Genomic DNA, 23,378 nt, shown 5'->3' with positions numbered 1-23,378 from the left:
AGGGTGCACCTTAAAGGTATTCAAGAAACAAAAAGCAGCTCGCGTGTATCAACGTACTCAAGTCGAGTTGTCAAACTCGTTTACGCTTCAGAGATGCACGACATTCTGTCTTTAGGTCGACGACACATTCCCTGACACAGGGCAATGATACGAGCAACGCAGGGTAGAAAAAACAACCTAGAAATTACGGTCTGTTGAGATGGTCATTGCCCACAAATTGTATCCCTACAATGCCTCTGCTTCCGGCGAGTTTGCTTCAAGAGGATGAGCGTTTATTATGGAGGTTCGTGATGAAGATGATGATGATGATGATTATTATTATTATTATTAACAAGCAAGTGGCTGATTGGTTTGGGCCACGTAGCTGTGAGCTTGCAATAGGGAGATAGCGGGTTCGAACCCCACAGACGGCAGCCCTGAAGATGCCTTTCCGTGGTTTCGCATTTTCACACCAGGCAAATGCTGGGGCTGCACCTTCCTGCGCTTCCTTCCCACTCCTAGCCTTTTCCTATCCCATCGTCGCCATAAGACCTGTCTGTCGCTTAAGTGCGGCCAGTATCCAGTATTCGGGAGATAGTAGGTTCGAACCCCACTGTCGGCAGCCCTGAAAATGGTTTTCCGTGGTTTCCCATTTTCACACCAGGCAAATGCTGGGGCTACACCTTAATTAAGGCCACGTCCGCTTCCTTCCCACTCCTAGCCCTTTCCTGTCCCATCGTCGCCGTTAAGATCTATCTGTGTCGGTGCGACGTAAAGCAACTAGCAAAAAAAGAAAAAAAGACCTGTCTGTCTTAGTGCGACGTAAAGCAAATAGTAAAAATCTTCTTTGTTCGTATCGGCCTACAAATGACCACGTTCTTTCAGCTGTCTTCTCTGGGTTTTGATCTTTGCCCAGTTCTCCTTCATTCGTTGCCGTTCTTACTCTTTTCTTTCCTCCGTCCACGTCTTTCCCGTCTTCAACTTTGGCCTTTCCTCAAAACCCTGGTGGTCTTATTTTCCTCCCGAGTGGGTTGCTTTCTTGTACACTATATGAGCAATAAGTATCCGGACACCTGGCTGAACATGACGTACAACTTCGTGGCGCCCTCCATCGGTAATGCTGGAATGTAACATGGTGTTGGCCCACCCTTAGACTTGATGGCAGCTTCCACTCTCGCAGGCATACGTTTAATCAGGTGCTGGAAGGTTGCTTGGGGAATGGCACCCATTCTTCGCACAGCGCTGCACTGAGGAGAGGTATCGATGTCGGTCGGTGGGGTCTGGCACGAAGTCGGCGTTCCAAAACATCCCAAAGGTGTTCTATAGGATTCAGGTCGGGACTCTGTGCAGACCAGTCCATGACAGGGATATTATTGTCGTGTAAACACTCCGCCACAGGCCGTGCGTTATGAACAGGTGCTCGATCGTGTTGAAAGATGCAATCACCATCCCCGAAGTGCTCTTCAACAGTGGGAAACAAGAAGGTGATTAAAACATAAATGTAGTCCTGTACTGTGATAGTGCCACGCAAAACAATAAGGGGTGCAAGCCCCCTCCATGAAAAGCACGACCACACCATAACACCACCACCTCCGAATTTTACTGTTGGCACTACACACGCTGGCAGAGATCGTTCACCGGGCATTCGCCATACCCACACCCTGCTATTGGATCGCCACCTTGTGTACCGTGATTCGTCAGTCTCGTCCAATGTTTACGCTCCTTACACCAAGCGAGGCGTCGTTTGGCATTGACCTGCGTGATGTGTATCTTCATAAGTGATCTTCATCTCCTGTACGTCCCTTTCCACCTCCTTGAACCAAGTTCGCTGGGTCTTCTTATCTTAAAAATACGTAAAGATTTGGTTCGGTAATCGTGTTGATTTCATTCTTAGCAAGTGGCCATAAAATGCAACTCCTTCATAAAACATCACAGATCCTCTGGACATGAATATACAGCTCGCGGTTTTGCCGCCGTCTATATTCGTCTTTGTCTTTAATTGGGCCAAGAATATTCTTTAAGATCTTTCTTTCTTTCTATCTATCTCTTTCTTTCTTTCTTTCTTTCTTTCTTTCTTTCTTTCTTTCTTTCTTTCTTTCTTTCTTTAATTTCCAATTTTTCTATCAGGCCTTTCTTGTTCATAGCAAAGCATTCCGCTGCATACAAAGCGGATTGTCTTACGACAGTGCAATAATGACTGAGTTTTGAGTTTAAGGATACGGACTTTTTGTTGTAAACGTCTTTGGTTAATTGGTAAGCCATTTCCATTTTATTCATGCGCGACGTGAAAGCTTCTTTCTCAGAGATGTTTGGTTCTATCCACTCGCCAAGATATTAAGTTCTACTTCCTCTTAAAACAACAATCACCACCACCACCGCCACTCCTGATTACAGCGTTGCCCCGGTTGTACTGTATGACCGCTTTTTGAGGATGCAAACAGCCTCCAGACTCAAGATGAGCAGCAGCGTCGCACGGAGTTTGGTGGGACTTCTAGTAACATGGAACATACGGAAGTGCGTAATCATGGCGAAGTGAAGTGAAGTGAAAGTTGTGATCACCAACGGAGACTTTCTTGGCTCCTCAGACTTTCAAGCCAACTTATGTAAGTACTGTATTTGTATCGAATAAAGAAGAGGTTTAGGCCCTCGGGAGCACACAGCTTATGAGTACACCTCGTATTTTAGGAGAAAAAGCTATTTTGTTCCTGAAGAGACAACTTAAAATCAAATTGTATATACGCGTTTAATGTACAGGTCCTACCGAAAGTTTAAGGACACCTGCACATTTCATGAACATGATTCCTGTCCTTAAAATGTTGGTTTCAGGCTCACGAGTTTTTTTACAGGGAAGTAGTACATATTTAGAGCAACCTTCGCTGAAATTGTCATTATAATATCACTCTTTGTTTTGAAGTTACTATGTTTTTAATGTATAATAGTTGGAAAGAAAACAGCTAATTTTTTAATACTTGAGGAGATCTGGACAGTTCAATGTGGAGATTCCATTAATAATATTTGTTATGGAGAAACACAGATACCTGAACAATATTGATAATCGTAATAGAATAACCGAATATGTTTCCATTTAAAAATATCCCCCGTTTAATATCTCGCAATAGAACCACAGAAAGCAGTAAAAGAACAAACATTCCTTGACCTCGGATGGACAGGAGGCCCCTAAAGCTGCAGAGATAGTTTTTGTCAAAGTGTGAACGCTATCACGGCCGGTGTCAATATAATAACAATCTTCCGGGCTTTTATGCCGTGGTCCACTCCTCTCATTTCGTCCAGACGTTTCGACTACTGCTGCGGTAGGGTCGCCAGCGGGATACAGGAGAGAGTACTTACACGACGCCACAGAAGATGACTACCGCAGCAGTAGTCGAAACGTCTGGACGAAATGAGAGGAGTGGACCACGGCATAACAGCCCGGAAGATTTTTTTAGATACTTTTTGTGTTACGTTGTACTGTAGATACCCCGCTATAACGTAACATACAAATGACCGCAGTAGCTTCAAAGGTCTCCTGTCCATCCAAGGTCAAGGAATGTTTGTTTTCTAGGGCCTTATTACACAGGACAGCCAGGTCGCGCAGCCATGGCTGGCCGACCTGTCTTGAGCCGAGCGACTCCTGGAGCAGCCAGACAGTTCCATGTTGCTCAGTGTCTGTTTGACCAGTATTGAAGACACAAGTGTTCGTGAGTTCGATTATTTACTTTATTAACCCGGCACTACTCGCTAGGTCCTTACGTGCGCCGTTACTCGCTGGTGAGCGCAGCGCTCACCTTTATGTTTAAATGCTATAATATGTCCTTATAAAGATGCAGGTATTCTTAATATGTCAATTTGAGATAGTTATTTATTTAGGAACACGGCCGAGTGGAGTGGCTATGGAGGCAAGCTCTACATTCGGGAGACGCGGAGTTAGATCTCCACCGTTAGCTGTCCTGAGAATGGTTTTCTGTTTACGCTTCCAGGCAAATGCCGGAGCAGTTTCTATTCATAGACTACAGCCGATTCCTTCCACCTATTTAGCCAACTTTGTTCACCATCATTTATTTCATCTTTATTAACTCCTCATCTGAGGATGGCGTCAGGAAGGGCATCCGGCCGTAAAACAAGCTATGTACATTGATATCACAGATTGCTATAAACTAAAGTGCCTCTCCTTCCCCAGAACTTGCAGGCACTCTGAAACAGAGTTATGATCACTTCCGTAAACTTCATCTGTTTCATTACCATCAGTCTCGATGTTCAAGACGTTTCCTCCATCGTTTCACCCAATCACGAAAGTATCTGACCACTGGATGCCACAATAACTTGTAAATATTGTCTAACAACAGCCACAGTATAAACAATTCACACTAAACACAAGCATAAAACAAATCCTGACCTATTACAATGCGCGAAATATAAGTAGCACAGTTCCTCGCTACTGAGCGCGCCGCTCACCAAACATACACTGCCGTGCCTAACAATGAATTTCGGGTGTTTATTTTCAAAGATAATGAAAATGACTGACACATCCCCTTCATAACAATCTGTTACAAAGGTACAGGGACTTACAAAGGTAGAGGTTTTGTAACATTCCAACAAGAAACAATATACTACGAAGGTGAGCGCCGCGCTCACCATGCGAGTAACCGCGGGTTAATTGACTAGTTGAGATGAGTGATTAGTATATGCTTCTCCTTGTACTATTGATGAAGAAGAGGAGGAGAAGGAAAAGAAAGATGCATGTGCATCCTATTCTATCTTTATGACAATCTAAAGGGTTGTACTATACTCTTTTTGATGAGCTTTGTGCAGACGACAACACTTGCCGTCAACAAAACAGTGCGCAGTAGCACGTGGCTATACGTAATTAAACTGTGGCTGCCGGTCTCTGGCTACCTTGTGTAATAAGCCCCATATATTTCAACGCCCGGCCACCACCAGTGGTCGCCAGATTGGTTGCCGGGTAGGGAAACCTCAAGGTCAACAAAGTGTGGTCGCGCGACTGGCTGCCCTCGTGTAATAACTTCCATAACAGTCCATGCCCGATGAGTGGCTGCGCGACCTGGCTGCCCTGTGTAATAAGACTCTCACTTTCTGTGGTTCTATTGCGAACTATTAAACGGGGGATATTTTTAAATGGAAATATATTTTGTTTCTCTATTACAAGTATAAACTATAGATATCTGTGTTCCTCCACAACAAAAAATATGACTGTAATCCCCATATTGCACTGTCCAAATCTCCTCAAGTATTAAAAAATAGCTATTTTCTTCCCAATTATTATAAACGAGAACTTCAATAACTTCGAAACAAAAGCGATATTGTAATGAAAATTTCAGGAAATGTTCCTCTAAATATGTTCTAGTTCCCTATAAACAATCGTATGCCTAAAACTAAAAGTTTAAGGACAAGAATCATGTTTCATGAAATATGCAGGTATCCTTAAAACTTCTGGTAGGACCTGTATTTATAACTTTAAACATGGCGGGCCTACAGTGCCTAAGAACGCCTAAATTGACATTAGAACTTATAAATACCTATTGTCCCTAAAACGATTTTAAATGTTTTTAATATATTCCGAGAAAGAAAATATTTGCCGACTCGTTTTCAATATCTTGAGCAGTATATTCTTGAAATACTTTTCAATCAAAATCTTAAAAATCGGAAGCTGTAAACCACACTCTCCAGAAGTCCTTAATACCGAGCTCAATAGCTGCAGTCGCTTAAGTGCGGCCAGTATCCAGTATTCGGGAGATAGTAGGTTCGAATCCCACTGTCGGCAGCCCTGAAAATGGTTTTCCGTGGTTTCCCATTTTCACACCAGGCAAATGCTGGGGCTGTACCTTAATTAAGGCCACGGCCGCTTCCTTCCCATTCCTAGCCCTTTCCTGTCCCATCGTCGCCATAAGACCTATCTGTGTCGGTGCGACGTAAAGCAACTAGCAAAAAAAAAAAAGTCCTTAAGAACCTCCCGTAGTCTGCGTGTCACAAGGTGAAGAAGAGTGTCCATTGACTTGCTTAAAATAAAATAAAAACCTCTTCTGAGAACATGTCAGTGTCTCCGTGTGTTCAGTATCAACTCCCAAGTTGTCTTTAATTATACAAGTTTACAGGACTTTCCCCATTTCACATCGGATGGTAAAATTATATTCAGTGACGTTTGTCGCTAAGAGGTGTGATTTTTAATAATAATAATAATAATAATAATAATGGGAGCCTCCGTGGCTCAGACGGCAGCGCGTCGACCTCTCACCGCTGGATACCGTGGTTCAAATCCCGGTCACTCCATGTGAGATTTGTGTTGGACAAAGCGGAGGCGGGACAGGTTTTTCTCCGGGTACTCCGGTTTTCCCTGTCATCTTTCATTCCAGCAACACTCTCCATTCTCATTTCATAGCATCTATCATTCATTACTAAATCACTTTGGGAGTGGCGACCCCATCGTACTAATAGCCTATATCTGCTTCATTCATTACATTCCTGACCCGGTCAATGACTGGAAAACAGGTTGTAGGTTTTCATTTTCAATAATAATAATAATAATAATAATAATAATAATAATAATAATAATATTTGCTTTACGTCCCACTAACTACTCTTTTACGGTTTTCGGAGACGTCGAGGTGCCGGAATTTCGTCCCGCAGGAGTTCTTTTACGTGCCAGTAAATCTACCGACACGAGGCTGACGTATTTGAGCACCTTCAAATACCACCGGACTGAGCCAGGATCGAACCTGCCAAGTTGGGGTCAGAAGGCCAGCGCCTCAATGAGTGATTTAAAAAAATATTTTCTCCTAAAGAGAATATAGCAAAATAGAAATGGTATTTTAATTAATAATAATAATAGTAATAATAATAATAATAATAATAATAATAATAATAATAATAATAATAATCGTATGGCCTAGCTACCGTGTGCAGACATTTCAAGTTGACGCCATCTGGCTGTCTGCTCGTCAATTTCGACGTTCCGTTTTACTCTAGGCCTACTAGATGGCAGACCGAGTAAACCGAAACTCTCTTGGGCGTCTATGGCTGATATTTAATTAATTTTGTCGGGTAAACACCAAATGTGTCACCAGAGATCTTTTACATGCCGACATCGTACGACATGGAGTGTCGAATGGACTTTTTTCCGCCCTTCAAAAATCCGACTACCTCTGCCGGGTTTGAACCCGCTATCTTGGGATCCGGAGGCCGACACTCTACCAACTGATCCACAGAGGCAGCGGTATTTTAATTGATAAATGCTTATAAAGTCCGCCTCTGTGAAGTATTGGTTAGTGTGATTAGCTGCCATCACTCACTCCCCGCCCTTGGAGGCTCGGGTTCTATTCCCGGCTCTGCCACGAAGTTCGAAAAGTGGTACGAGGGCTGGAATGGGGTCCACACAGCTTCGGGAGGTCAACTGAGTAGAGTGGGGTTCGATTCCCACCTCAACCATCCTCGAAGTGGTTTTCCGTGTTTTCCCATTTCTCCTATAGGCAAATGCCGCGATGGTACTTAACTTAAGGCCACGGCCGCTTCTTTCCCTCTTCCTTGTCTATCTCTTCCAAACTTCCCATCCCCCCACAAGGCCCCTGTTCTCCATCATAAGGTGAGGCCGCCTGGGCGATATACTGTTCATTTTCATCAGTTGTATGCTCCCGACCCAAAGTCTCATGCTCCAGGACACTGCCCTTGAGGCCGTAGAGGTGGGATCCCTCGCTGAGTCCGAGGAAAAAATCAACCCTGGACGGCAAACAGATTAAGAAAGCAAGAAAGAAAGAAATGCGTATTAAAATACGTAACACTGAAGCTGCCTAATACATATTTTTAGGGCCAATGGTTTCATATTTGAGATCCTATTTTAGGCACTTAAAATAAAAATTTAGCAACTATAAAACCGAGGTCTACTTATGAAACATGCATGGTGACGACGGAACTCTCCCTGATCTCCACATTCCTTACTCTTACCAGTGCCTGGCCCATTACCCCAGTGTAAGGGTGAGCGCTATTACCTGCCGAAACTGCCAGGAAGGTAGAGTCAGCGGATCTCGCTTGGGGATGTCTTTGAAAAGAACTGCACCACATCGCGACAAAGGTACGAATTTAATTATCAGTGTCTCGCTCTTCTCTTTGGTTACTGGACAGTAGGTCAGAAGAATGCACATGCCCGGTAAGGCACGGGGCGAAGGGGTTTTCACCAGCAGAGCCAGTGACGCAATGGTTACCATAGCAACTCCGCTACTACCCAGGTGACTCTATATTATCTTCTAATGGCAGCTCTTCGCTCTTGTCAGTTGTAATCCAGCAAACTGCAAAGTGTGAGTCAATGTTTTCGTGTAGCAGATAAGAGCTTGTAAGAGCCGATCTGTCTGGGCAGAACAGGAAGTTCGTGCTTGCACGCCACATTCCTCATTCTTCTCATCTCTACACAGTACCCGCCTGGTTCTGACACACAGTTTCCGGGTTCGATTTCCAGCCAGGTCTCGGATTTTTACCTAAGTCTGATGGCTGGTTCCAGGTCTAGTTAGCCTTCATGAGAACAATTGGTGATGATTATTGTTTTAAGAGGAAGTGTAACTGGACAACCGTCCTCTATATAACAATAATCAGAGAGAAAAAAATTAAAGGGTTTCGACACTTGAAAAATAAAGGTATCGGCCAAAGTGTCGGATCCCTTGCATTTTTCCTCTCTGATTAGTGTTATATAGAGGATGGTTGCCTAGTTGTACTCCCTTTTAAAACAATAATCACCACCACCATTTCACCCTGTTCCTACCTAATCATCTGGCACCCAGACGCGGAGGTCGACCATGCAGTTCAGCACATGTCCCCTTAAGCTCCCTTGGTGATGGTGGCTAGTTCTTGCCTGGCCGAGGCGGTAAAGGAGTGTTGGAATCCTCATAAGAAAATTTAAGAAACGAGATTTCCACTTCCGAAGGTGTACTTGGCCCTGAGGTTCACTCAGCGTATACCAAAAATGAGTACCAGGTTAATGCCTAGGGGCAAACGCGGCCGGGCGTAGAGCTAACCACTCTACCCCATCAAGTGCCGAGGTTACGGGTAGTGGAAGCCTTTACCTTCCAAGCGTCTTCATGGCCTGTACGTATGTGACTTCGCTGTTTCTTTTTTTTTTTTTTTTTTTTTTTTTTGGCAAGTTGCCTTACGTCGCACCGACACAGACAGGTATTATGACGATGATAGGATAAAAAAGGGCTGGGAGTGGCAAAGAAGCGACCGCGGTCTTAATTAAAGTACAGCCCCAGCATTTGCCTGGGGTGAACATGGAAAACCACGGATAACCCGCTCGGTTTTTTTTTTTTTTTTTTTTTTACAATTAGAGAACCATCCTCTCTTAACACCAAGAAAGAAAATGGTAGGGATGCGACACTTCGACGAAAGGAAGACAACAAGAGTTGACCAAGGATAGGCACAAGTAGAAGAAGTGGCAGACTGAGCTAGGGTTGAAAGGCAGGGTATACCGTGGATGCATTCTAGCGCCCCCACCCACAGGGGGTTTAGGTTCTCCATCTCAACATGCTGAGTAGAGCATCTCCTGTTTAATAGTTTCCGCTTTGCCCACACTTGTGGGGTGCGAACTCTCTAACACAGTTTTACGGGCGGATGCCCTTCCTGATGCCAACCCTATGTACGCGAATACACTAAGGGAACGGCCTTACTCTTTCTCCCCTGTTAGTACTTAAAGTAGCGATTTACAGAAACTTTCTAATTCTGGGTTCGATCCAGTGTCGCTAACCATACAGTTTAGGGACCCTACTTGCCGATACGACGTCTTACAGTTACTGTTCAATCTCGCATGTTGGCACTATTTAGGTGGTGGTTTTTTTTCCCCCGAGAGTATACGTACTGCCACTGCCGTGTTGTGAAAATCACTAGTGGTACATCTGCGGTTATAAATTAAGCATATTTTCTTTTTCTGTAGGATTGTAAAGCTATTTGGATGTGGCATGTTCGAACAATGCCATACGCCATTTCATTTCATCAAAATAAAGGCAGAAATATATAACAAATTCAGTGAGGGTGAAATACTGTTTTCCTTAATTCCTCACTGAACTTTAAAATCGACTTCACCGAGGCGAGTTGGCCGTGCGCATAGGGGCGCGCAGCTGTGAGCTCGCATCCGAGGGATAGTGGGTTCGAATCTCACTGTCGGCAGCCCTGAAGATGGTTTTTCGTGGTTTCCTATTTTCACACCACGCAAAAGCTGGGGCTGTACCTTAATTAAGGCCACAGCCACTTCATTCCCATTCCTAGGCCTTTTCTATTCCATTGTCGCCATAACACCTTGTCTATGTCTGGGTGACGTCAAGCAAAAAAGAAAAAAACGACTTAATTAGTGGCGCAAAAAAACTGGACACTGATTTAAACAAAAGATTGAATTTATGTTTCATTACACATACAAACAATGCTTACAATTATATTTTATGTTCACACTGTTTTCCGTCTGCATGAATACATATTTCAAGTATTTTTGGAACACTGTTACATACTCTCTGGCATAGTGTGGTATCAATGTCCAAATCATTAAATACGTCGTGTATGTAGTCTTTTATTTCGGCAATGGCCCAAGGCTTTTTACAATAAACAGAGTCTTTGACGACACCCCATAGGAAAAAATCCATGGGCGTGATATCTGGTGAACGTGGAGGCATATCAATATCTGCCCTTCGACCAAACACTTTTCTCTGGAAAGTTTCGTTTAAATAATCGCGGACGGCAGTGCCATTATGTGGTGGTGTCCCATCGTGTTGAAAGTAAATTTCTTGAAAGTTTTCAGAACACGTCATAAGTCCTGGTGCCACGTAATTCTGAATCATATCCCAATACTTATCCCCTGTCACTGTTCCGTAAAAAAAAGGGTGCAAGTACGCCAAATGATTATATCTCCCCCCCCCCCACTTTCCCCAAGACACTCACACCAGGTTGATTTAGTCGTTCTTCTAACAAATGATGTTGATTCTCAGTATACCAGTAAGTGCAGTTAGGTCTGTTAACTTGTACGCTTAACTTAAAATTGGCCTCGTCAGACCACACAGTTTAATTGAAAAGGTTAGGATCATGTTCTTGTTGGTCAAGCATCAATTCACAAAACTGAATATGCCGATCTGGATTATCTTCAAAGTAACCCATGTCGTAAATGTGGAATGTAAACTTTAAACTTCTGTTTGCGTAACATTCTTTACACTGACCTTCATGATAAATCCAGCTCAGTTGCTAATCGTCTGGTTGATTTTCGCGAACTTTGGGTCACAGCTAAACATACACGCAATTCATCTTCCTCACTTGTGACTATTCTTGGGCGTCCAGATCTTGGGGCGTCCATAAACAGATCCATGTTCTTCAAATCTATTCCGTATGTCGTACACTATTAGTCTAGTCGGTGGTTTTGATCTAAGTGTTGTCCCCATTCATAAACAACTGCAGTAGCACCACTTTTATAAAATGTTTTTAACGCGAAAACCCTTTCTTCTTTCTTTAACATCGTGACAATGCGGAAAACTACAGCTGTAAACACGTCTCACAGATCACGCTTTCAACAATGCACTAGTTTGATTATCGTATTTGTTTTGTTTGTCATAGCATTGTACACCAACTTGACAAAGCGTGGTAATCATCGTCATTTGGTAATAACAACTTAACGGGTTAAAACTTTCTACTATACTACACCTCTTGTTGTTACTTTCGTGTTATTTTAACCAACTGTGCAGACTTTTGCGCAACCCTGCATTCATTGATCATTTACTTCGGTAAGGGAACCTTCATTATTGATAGTTACATTGGTTATGATTATTTCTGGTGAATTCAATATGCATCTAGTCAAGTTGGCAATAATCAATATTGCGTATTTTGTTTGTTTGTTGGTACTGTCGCGTCTAGTCTGTGTGACGAGGGGAGTGTTTGGACAAACACAAACACCCAGTCCCCGGCCCGGCCGGGAATGGAACCCAGGACCTGACTATTCAGCCAAGAAATCGAACTAATACCCTGTACAGAGAGCTTCCTGGCTGCACTGATTTCCACGGGACGTGTGCAACGTTATCTTCTGCCTCCTCCCCCAGAGGGAGCGATGGCCTCTTGGTGGGCTAACAGGGTTCTTGCAGCCCTTTGTTCAAGAAGGCCCCCTGCCGGAAGAGGGCGGGGTACGTTAGCCTGTTGAGTGAAGAAGGGCCATGAACAGTGATCTCGGCCTACGAGAAAGGCAGCTGCGACTCTTCATTTCGACATGTAATACTCCTGATGCCTTTAATAAATCGAAGTGGAGAAACTGTAGGTTATTCTGTCATACACTTGTTTTGAACAGCTAAGTTTATTCCATTAACTCCCTTTACTTCTTCTTCATATTCCTTATAGCGTTTTCGTAACTAGCGGACATGATCTAAAGATACATAAACCTGCGTTTAAACTTTGGAATGTTGTCGCTCACAAAAAAATTACAGTCACTAAAGTGACCATGTCACAGAATTTTGTTCCGGTGTCCCAAAACGGGCGCATATGTTCATATGAATCAATCAATCACTACTGACCTGCATTTAGGGCAGTCGCCCAGGTGGCAGATTCCCTATCTGTTGTTTTCCTAGCCTTTTCTTAAATGATTGCAAAGAAATTGGGAATTTATTGAACATCTCCCTTGGTAACTCATTCCAATCCCTAACTCCCCTTCCTATAATATAATATTTGCCCCAATTTGTCATCGTGAATTCCAACTTTATCTTCACATTGTGATCTTTCCTACTTTTAAGGACACCACTCAAATTCGTCTACAAATGTCATTCCACGCCATCTCTCCACTGACAGCTCGGAACATACCACTTAGTCAAGCAGCTCGTTTCCTTTCTCCCAAGTCTTCCCAGCCCAAACTTTGCAACATTTTTGTAACGCTACCCTTTTGTCGGAAATCACCCACAACAAATCGAGCTGCTTCCCTTTGGATTTTTTTCCAGTCCTTGAATCAAGTAATCCTGGTAAAGGTCCCATACACTGGAACCATACTCTAGTTGGAGTCTTACCATAGAATTATATGCGCCCTCTCCTATCCCATCGTCGCCGTAAGACCTATCGGTGTCGGTGCGACGTAAAGCAACTTGTAAAAAAAATGTTGTTCAACTCAGCGTTTGTATAAAATGTGCCGAACAACATGTTTTGTAATCGTCGTGTATCGGGAAAATAAAAACTTTAAAGGTTGCCATAACCAATGAAGTACAAAATAAAACAATTATGAAAAATGAAATGGTGTAACTTATTGCTTTTAGTGTCGGAAGTTCGGCTCACCAGATGCAGGTCTTTTGATTTGACTCCCGTAGGCGACGTGCGCGTCGTGATGAGGATGAAATGATGATGGAGACGACATATACACCCAGCCCCCGTGCCAGCGGAATTAACCAATTATGGTCAGGAATCGAACCCGCGACCCCAGTGACCGAAGGCCAGCACGCTAACCATTTAGTCATGAAGCCAGACATTATGAACAATTTTGAAACAGAAAAATACGAATAGTATGCCTCTACCATATCGCTTCCGTAGGAAAAAAGTCATTTTTATAAAGTTAAACAAAAGAACCGCCTCTGCGGTGTAGTGGTTAGTGTGATTAGCTGCCATCCCCGGAGGCCCGGGTTCGATTTCCGGCTCTGCCACAAAACTGGAAAGTGGTACGAGGGCTGGTACGGGCTCCACTCAGCCTCGGGAGGTCAACTGAGTAGAGGGGGGGGGGGTTCGATTCCCTCCTCAGGCATCCTCCAAGTTGTTTTCCGTGGTTTCACCACTTCTCTTTCAGGCAAATGCCGGGATGGTTCCTAATTTAAGGCCACGGCCGCTTCCTGCCATCTTCCTTGTCTCTTCCTTCCAATGTCCCCATCTCCCCGCCACAAGGCCCCTGTTCAGCCTGGGCGAGGTACTGGTCCTCTTCCCCAGTTTTATCCCCCGACCCAAAGTCTCACTCTCCTGGGCACTGTCCTTGAGGCGGTAGAGGTGGGATCCCCAATTGAGTCCGAGGGGAAACCGACGCTGGAGGGTAAACAAATAGATAAAGAAAGAAAGAAAATAGGCTAAGATAAAAGTAGCATTTCTTCAAGCAACCATGTTGATTGGGAAGTACACAAGCACACACTAATAAATTACTGTGTCAATCCCTAAACCATAGCCTATGCAGCTGAATGTAGACCAAAACAGGTGTCACCGGCAGGCGTGTCAGCAACGTGGGGAGTACAAGCCGACAGAGGGGAACAGACTTGCGGCCCTTCGCTTACGGCGGACATCAACAGCCAGCTTATGTGTCTCACGTAGCGTGAGTCGAACAGAGCAGGCAGGCACGTTCGAACACATTACATTGTCTCGAGAAGCACTTGTCCAAATTTCAAAATAATCACGGTGCTAAATTCATTATATTTGAGAATGTAAGTCTAGCTGTAGAAAACTGTGTAGTTCCATGTGAAAAAATAAAGTTAGTAAACAAATGAAATGGTGTATGGCTTTTAGTGCTGGGAGTGTCCGAGGACAAGTTCGGCTCGCTAGATGAAGTTCTTTAAGCTGACTCCCGTAGGCGACCTGCGCGTCATGATGAGGATGAAATGATGATGAAGATGGCACATACACCCAACGCCCGTGCCAGCGGAAATAACCAATCATGGTTAGAATTCCCGACCCTGCCGGGAATCAAACCCGGCACCCCTGTGACCAAAGGCTAGCATGCTAACCATTTGGCCATGGAGCCGGACAATGAAGTTAGTGCCATCATCTCTGCAGAGTGGTGGTGGTGGAAATTATTGTCTTAAGAGGAAGTACAACTGCGCAACCATCCTCTACATAACATTAATCAGAGATAAAAAATCGAAGTGATCCGACACTTAGAAAAATTAAGGTATCGGTCAAAGGGAGGCAAGGGCCACGAAGGGCGTGAAAATGAGACTCCCTAGACCTCGAGTGCTCTAATACCGTCGGGGTCGGAAAATAACAAGAGTTGACCAAGGGAGGTCGGATAGGATGGATAAAAGTGAGGAGCCTGGCACAAGTAAGTGGAAGCAATGCCAGGACTCAGCTAAGAGCCTCGCGGTCGCCAGCCCACGCTCCTCCCAAGTTAAGAGCACCGGCACCTTGGTTGGTTGATCAGGGTTCGTTTCAGAGGGCCTCGGATTCTATTTCCAGCCGAGCCGGTTAATTCCTACAGCTCGTGGACTGGAACTCTGTGTTCATCTTCACATACACACTACACTAGCGACCAACCACCACAGAAACATGAACTGGGCCTAATCCACCTTAGTGCCGGCCCCATTCAACTAGCGAAAATTCTCAGAGAGAACAGGAAACGTTCAGCCTCCGTGTCACAGGAATTAACCAGAAGGGGGCTAAAATCACCGCCTCGACCGGGAATCGAACCTGGGGGGCCCTATGCTTTCAGGTAAGGAGCCAGATTTTTTCATTTATCCAAACCCAAACCCCATGGCACTACAGCCCTTGAAGGACCTTGGCCTACCAAGCGACCGCTGCTCAGCCTGAAGGCCTGCAGATTACGAGGTGTCGTGTGGTCAGCACGACGAATCCTCTCGGCCGTTATTCTTGGCTTTCTAGACCGGGGCCGCTATCCCACCGTCAGATAGCTCCTCAATTCTAATCACGTAGGCTGAGTGGTCCTCGAACCAGCCCTCAGGTCCAGGTAAAAATCCCTGACCTGGCCGGGAATCAAACCCGGGGCCTCCAGGTAAGAGGAAGGCACGCTACCCCTACACCACGGGGCCGGCTTTCATTTATGAAATCTAAAATAATAAACACAATAATAATAAAATCGTGCCTCCGTGGCTCAGACGGCAGCGCGTCCGCCTCTCACCGCTGGATACCGTGGTTCAAATCCCGGTCACTCCATGTGAGATTTGTGTTGGACAAAGCGGAGGCGGGACAGGTTTTTCTCCGGGTACTCCGGTTTTCCCTGTCATTTTTCATTCCAGCAACACTCTCCATTCTCATTTCATAGCATCTATCAGTCATTAATAAATAATTTTGGGAGTGGCGACCCCATCGTACCAATAGCTTATATATGATGATTCATTCATTACATCCCTGACCCGTTCAATGACTGGAAAACAGGTTGTACGTTTTCGTTTTCAATAAAATCGTACGAAAATACAGAACTAAATATTTTTTTCTCAAATTGCTTTACGTCGCACCGACACACGTAGGTTTTATGGCGACGATGGTATAGAAGTGGGAAGGACGCAGCCATGGTCTTAATTGAGGTACAGCCTCAGCATTTGCCTGGTGTGAAAATCGGAAACCACGGAAAACCATGTTCAGGGCTGCCAACAGTGGGGTTCAACCCCACTATCTTCCCAATACTGGATACTGGCCGCTATTACTACAGCTACCGAGCTCGGTGGTGAACAACAGGTAGGGAATCTGCCACCTGGGAGACAGACCTAAATGCAGATCATTGATGATTACGAGCACAAATCTCTGCAGTATGAATTGAGAAGAAAGAGAGAAAATATTGAAGAAAATTCTAGGGACTAGCAAAGTGGGACAAGAATTTTGACTGCGATCAAAAATAAGACAGATAAAATCACAGCATCATTTAAAAGGAGAACACTTTGTTGCCATGCACACGTCAAAAGAATGCCACCAGAGGGAATAGCTCAGAAAATTCTGGAATATATTGAGAGCAGGAAGACACAAATGAATTGGCTTAAAGGATTAAAGGTGGACATGGAGGATAAAGAACATACCACAGGATGCAGATTGTAATCTATAATACTACGGGATACCGAGATCAACCAAGATCGCACGAATAAGAAACGGACCGGTTAAGGTGCGTCCACACCAAGATGTTTCGTTAACAAACACTGTTAATAAACAAAATACCGAGCTCGATAGCTGCAGTGACTTAAGTGCGGCCAGTATCCAGTATTCGGGAGAGAGTGGGTTCGAACCCCACTGTCGGCAGCCCTGAAGATTGTTTTCCGTGGTTTCCTATTTTCACACCTGGAAAATTCTGGGGCTATACTTTAATCAAGGCCACGGCCGCTTCCTTCCCATTCCTAGGCCTTTCCTGTCCCATCGTCGCCATAAGACCTATCTGTGTCGGTGCGACGTAAGGCAACTTGTAAAAAAATAAAAAATAAAAAATACCGTGTTCATTAACTTTTCGAGCATGTTACTTACTTAATCTGTTTACCCTCCAAGGTTGGTTTTTCCCTCGGACTCAGCGACCGCCTCAAAGACAGTGTCCTGGAGCGTGAGACATTGGGTCGGGGATACAACTGGGGAGGATGACCAGAACCTCGCCCAGACGGCCTCACCTGCTATACTGAACAGGGGCCTTGGTGGGGATGGGAAGATTGGAAGGGATAGAAAGGGAGGAGGGAAGAAAGCGGCCGTGGCTTTAAGTTAGGTACCATCCCTGTATTCGCCTGGAGAAGTGGGAAACCACGGAAAACCACTTCCAGGATGGCTGAGGTGGGAATCGAACCCACCTCTACTCAGTTGACCTCCCGAGGCTGAGTGGACCCCGTTCCAGCCCTCGTACCACTTTTCAAATTTCGTGGCAGAGCCGGGAATCGAACCCGTACCTCCGGGGGTGGCAGCAAATCACACTAACCACTACACCACAGAGGCGGACTTCGGGCATGTTGATAAAATTTCTTTAACTTTTCATTAACATTTCGGGTTTTCGTTAACATTTCGGGTCGTACATGACTGCAAGAACACAATTAGAGCACGCAAATTCGTAGCGCGGAATACGATGATTTCTTATCTCTTCTAAAAATTAACTATCTAATCACTTTTAATTTACAATACTTTTAATTCTGTGTGATATTCTTTTAGCTGTGTTCTAATGTTTCATTTCGAGTTTCGCTCCTCGCTGAATTACCTAACCTCCCATAATCACTTTTATGTCATCAAAATAATACTATCCTAACTAGGTAGATTACCGGTAAATTAAAATTTTCTTTATTTCGTACCTTTACCAATTCCTTAAGATTGTTGTATTACGTTTCAAACACCTCAAGCACAATAACTGAAATTGCTTGTTTTGATACTGTAGACAAATAGGTACATAAGTGAAATGTCTGAGTCACCAGTTGCTAAGAATCTTAAAGTTATACCTATAAAAAAATAGTCTATCATTAGTGGAGCCAGCTTTTCGATAATCCGTATCATTTCTTGCAATTTCATGCCCAATTACTGTCAACAAGAACTGAAAGTCATGTGGGGGCATTCTCAAGAAAATTTTGTAAGCCAGCTTCATCACGAATTAAAAGTTCTGACATAAATGTTCTCTCCAAACCAATTCTAAACAACTTTTCAATATTTTTCTTTGTCACACTTTACGTCTGCGCTTTTTTTTCTAATTATACTCACTAAAATAATGAAAGCTGCAGCTGTAAGTTTTTTTCTTCTTCTTCCTGACACTATCAAAATTGTAACCTCACAAACAGCTATTTTGGTGTAGACACAATGTTGAAGAAGTTTGTTAGCAAAAGTTTATTAACTTGTGGAGAAATGTTTTCAATAACATACTTTATTTATTAACTTTGTTTCGTTAACATGATTTATTAACTTTGGTGTGGACTAACCACAACACTAGGTCGCAGTAACGTAAAGAAGCCCATTACGAAAGGAAAAGGATGAAGAAATAACTGGACTGATCGAAAGAAGAACCAGAAATGAATTATGCTTAACATGGTCCACAGTAAACACTAAGGACAAAAAAGAAGAAGATAAAACGTCGTACCTGAAACGTGTCCGAAGCACTGAGTGAGGGTGGCAGCTGCGAATCCCGAAGCGAAGGCGGTCGCCAAGACGACGTAAGCCACTCCACTGCCCGCGGAGCTGGCTCCGGCTGCAGAACCGCACACTATAAACACGAAGAAGAACGCGGCCAGACATTCCGAGATGATGGACCGCCAGAACTCCAGAGTCCGTACCTCCGCGTGCATGGAGGGACGGAGATGATTTGGACTCGTCAGAGCGACACACGTAGCATCTCGACGCATAGCGTCCAACTTCTCGAAAAGTGTCACTATGTGATATTCCACATTCTGATGATCCTGGGTTAAAGTTGCCATGTTCACGTAAAATGTTAATGTTCTAAAATCTCAAAATGTTCCTCTTACACTTTGAACTAGAAAAGCATTTCGAATATAGCACTTAAAAACGGAAATCTTTTGCACTACAAACACACCACCGTATGATAACTTCACAAACAACTGAAGAAATAAAGGTATTTAAACTCTTACTCGACTTGCATGTTTCCACACGAACCGACACAACGTGCAGCCAGGAGTTGACGGTTGATCCGGCTTGGCCACCTGTAACCGAACAACTGTAGCCGGCCCGCTCCACTTGCCGAATGAGGCGAGCGCGCCGCTTGCACTTGTCGGACACACACAAGGCGGTGGGCAGCGCTAGTGTAGCGTGGCGAGTATCCGCAACATACTGAATGGATGACTCTCTCTTCACTGGATGAGTTAATAAATAAATGACTGATCCAATCAAGACCTTCATTCAATAATAGCTTGAAGCATTCATTATGGAGAAGGGTATAGCAGCTCCCGAAGGTGGGGAGGGGAAATAGCGCACTCAACTGCTCATACTATTTCGTTGGAAATAATAATAATAATAATAATAATAATAATAATAATAATAATAATAATAATAATAATAATAATAATAATAATTTCGTGTGGCTATTTCTAGCCGTGTGCAGCCCTTGTAAGGCAGACCCTCCGAAGAGGGTGGGCGGCATCTGCCATGTGTAGAGAACTGCGTGTTATTGTGGTGGAGTATAGTGTTATGTGTGGTGTGTGAGTTGCAGGGATGTTGGGGACAGCACAAACACCCAGCCCCCGGGCCATTGGAATTAACCAATAAAGGTTAAAATCTCCGACCCGGCCGGGAATCGAACCCGGGGCCCTCTGAACCGAAGGCCAGTACGCTGACTATTCAGCCAACGAGTCGGACATAATAACAATAATAATAATAATAATAATAATAATAATAATAATAATAATAATAATAATAATAATAATAATAATAATAATAATAATAATAATAATCCACACCCTTTTTCCAGTCATTGACCGGGTCAGGGATGGAATGAATAAAGCCCCCATCTAGCGGCGAGGATAGGAATTGTGCCGGTTGCCGAAGCCTGTCGCACTCCTCTGGGGCAATGATTAATGGATGACAGATGTAATGAAATGATATTAGGGAGTGTTGCTGGAATTAAATATGACATGGAAAAACCGGAATACCCGGGGAAAAACCTGTCCCGCCTCCGCTTTGTCCACCAGAAACCTCACATTGAGTAACCGGGATTTGAACGACGGAATCCAGCGGTGAGAGGCTGGCGTGCTGCCGCCTGAGCCAATAATAATAATAATAATAATAATAATAATAATAATAATAATAATAATAATAATAATAAAGCTTTGGAATCCTTAGGAACAACATGGGTAGAGAATGATATAGATAAAAAAAGCAACTATACACACGGACAGTAGAATAACAATTGACTCCACAGTGGATTACAAAAACCATAACCACCTAATTAAGAAAATAAGGAAAACTATAGCAACAATTAAATAATTGGAACACACAATTGAAATGGGTTAGGGCACATATAGGTGTACAAGGCAATGAGCTGGCTGATAAACTAGCAAAGAATGCAGTAAAATTAAACGAAATAAGTTATGACAAATTATCCATCAACCACGCATATTGCACTGCTACCCACAAAATAATGGTCTTGTGTAGCTGGTGCGGGGTTCATGGAGCATACATCAGCATCGACAACATCCCATAAATGCTCGACTGAATTAAGATCGGGGGGATCTGGAGGGCCAATCCGTGGTCGTGACTTCACTGAAGTGCTCCTCCAACCACCTGCGTGCCACCACAGAGCGGTGACATGGCGCATTGTCCTGTCGAAACAAGGCGTCTCCATCAGGGTACTCTAGAGCAGGGCCTCTCAAACGCCCAAACTCTCACGCGTGCAGAGCGAGGTGCATAGGCTCTGTGCACTGTGCATCGGTACGCTTCGCCTCAACTCGGCTTGACTCGGATGGTGTAGTGTGCTGAGAGCGACGAATAATAATGGAGCAACCTGTTTCGAAGAAAGCAAAGACGTCCGAAAGTCCATTTCAATCGAACTGGGAACTTTCGTATTTTTTTTTTGTTTGTTTGTTTGTCGTGACGATAACGCCAAATGCTTAATCTGTGGGACGATAATTACGTGCGTAAGAAAATCATCTATTGAAAGACACTACAACAGACTACATTCGGAAAATTATTGTAAAATCATAGGAGACGTCAGAGAGAAAGAATTAAGGAAGTTGAAACAGCTTGAAGAAGAGCATTCTATATCCACAAATGAGTTTTGTTCCAGTACTGTAGCATTTTCATTTTGGTTACGGGTTCTGCATTTTAAAAAAATTATGTTTACATTCCTCTCAAATATGTATGTGTATTTCTAATTCACTTTTTTAATTTTTTTAATAACACTGGTAACCTTGTCCCATACAACTGTGCGTCTCCGCTCACCACACGTAAACATTTCGCAGTGGGGGAGAAACAGCAGTGAAGGTGAGGAACGCGGAGACAGGCCGAACGGGGAGACAGGTGTAGGGAGAGAGGAGTGGGGGGTCTGCACTCTGGTCAACCAAGCGAAGTCGTCTTTTGCACCGTGCACAGTGCATGCACCACGCGCATGCACCCTGAGAGGCCCTGCTCTAGAGCCAGAAAGGGATGCAGATGGTCTGAGAGAATGTCCACATAATGTGCACATGTCAGCGCTCCCTACAATCATGCAATGGGGCCTAATTGCAACCATGAGAACTGAGCCACCTCCCGCTTGGACACAACCTTGTTGACACGCAGGAGCCGTAGCTTCATGGGATCCTACTGTTGGCAGCCCTGAAGATGGTGTTCCGTAATTTCCCATCTTCACATCAGGCATAAGCTGGGACTATACCTTAATTAAGGCACGGTCGCTTCCTTCCCACTCCTAGCCCTTTTCTGTCCCATCGTCGCCACAAGACCTGTCTGTGTCGGTGCGACGTAAAGCAGCTTGTAAAAGAAAATTGGAACGTTGTGGTTTATGAGTCTTTATTTAAAAGAGTATTTTTGTGTTTTTAATTTGTAAAATATGTTTTAGTTTAAAAAATATCTTCAAAATTTCACTTTGGTATTTTAAATTTTTAATTTAACAAAAAATGTTTTCTACTCTTATGATTAAAAATATGTTAAACTAGTTTGACAGTAATGTTATTTAGAAAACACTGTAAAATTTTCATCCAATTTGGTTAATATTTACTACTAGCAGTTGCACCCGTTCTTCGCAGGAGAATTTGCAATGGATTACATATTTCCTTCATGAATTTATGGGAAGTTACATGTCTGTATTCAAAGGTTTAATATGGCATGATAAACTGTTTTTGTTTGTTTTTTTCTACGAACGCACGAGGCAGTAACTTGAAGTACGATAAAGATGGTCCGAAGCTGTGAGCAATTCTCGGTTACATACTGTATTGTTGTTTCTCTGACCATTGGAGTAGCGATGTGGCTGAAGACTAATGAAACCCATCGTTGATGATAACCTGCCTTATTATCTGTTCTATCGAAAAACGTTCTTCCGTTAACTCACCTTGAAGTGACCTGCACCAAGAATTCCACGGGACTTGGACTAAAAATCTGATGTTCCAAAGCATCTCCGTTATTTAGCGTCGTACGATAAATATGTATAGGTGCGACATAAAATAACGGAAATAACATATTCTTAAACGTTTGTTATATACAGTCTTTTGATTAAAGTTGGGCATGTACATTTTTTGGAAGTGTAAAATCACTGTTTCGATCCTTCTAACAACCCCCAGTCTATTCAGACATTTAGAAAAACATTTGGCCCTAAAACGTACCCAAGGACAGGTAGATTCTAAATATCGATACCTTAATGCACAAAAGTGCCAAGTCCAAATTTCATAATCTGTGGGAAATTCAAAAACAAAGTTTAATACTCAAGTTTCGAGTCTTTGGTGGTGCTGACTTTTTTGGTGTAATAATCTTTCAGAAGTGTCTTTCTAATCAATTTATGTTAAAAATTTGCATACATGCTTTCCAAATGTGATTATTTGTGCTGATGTCAGGACATGGAACAACTGAGCAGTAGTTAACGCAGTTTTATTGGACATAGGAATTATTACCTTTTCTTGTAAAATTATAAAACAGGTCATAAATGCAATAGAAGATACATGTATTCATCTAAATTTAAGAAATATGTACATTATGGAACGTAGGATTATTACTACACTGACTGACAGAGCAAATGCAACACCAAGAAGGAGTGGTCAGAACTTTATGCCAATTGCAGGGTAGACTGACGTCACTGAGGTATGCTCATGGTGTGAAATGCG

The 23,378-nt window shown here is 43.5% G+C and overlaps 1 protein-coding gene across 1 annotated transcript in view; it reads right to left on the bottom strand.

Annotated features, from left to right (window-relative positions):
* The window catches only part of LOC136881827 (neurogenic protein big brain), a 342,022-nt gene extending 322,753 nt beyond the window's left edge, over positions 1-19,269 (bottom strand). Inside the window, exon 1 of the mRNA XM_068229338.1 lies at positions 18,701-19,269. Coding sequence (XP_068085439.1) covers positions 18,701-19,034 — 334 coding nt within the window. The 5' untranslated portion in view covers positions 19,035-19,269. The remainder of the gene's footprint in view (positions 1-18,700) is intronic.
* Between the last annotated feature and the right edge of the window lie 4,109 nt (positions 19,270-23,378).

The sequence above is a fragment of the Anabrus simplex genome, chromosome 10 (genome assembly GCF_040414725.1).
Source record: "Anabrus simplex isolate iqAnaSimp1 chromosome 10, ASM4041472v1, whole genome shotgun sequence".
NCBI classification, from domain to species: Eukaryota; Metazoa; Arthropoda; class Insecta; order Orthoptera; family Tettigoniidae; genus Anabrus; species Anabrus simplex.
The sequence above is the reverse complement of the archived record's forward strand: the minus strand, read 5'-3'. Positions and strand labels throughout refer to the sequence as shown.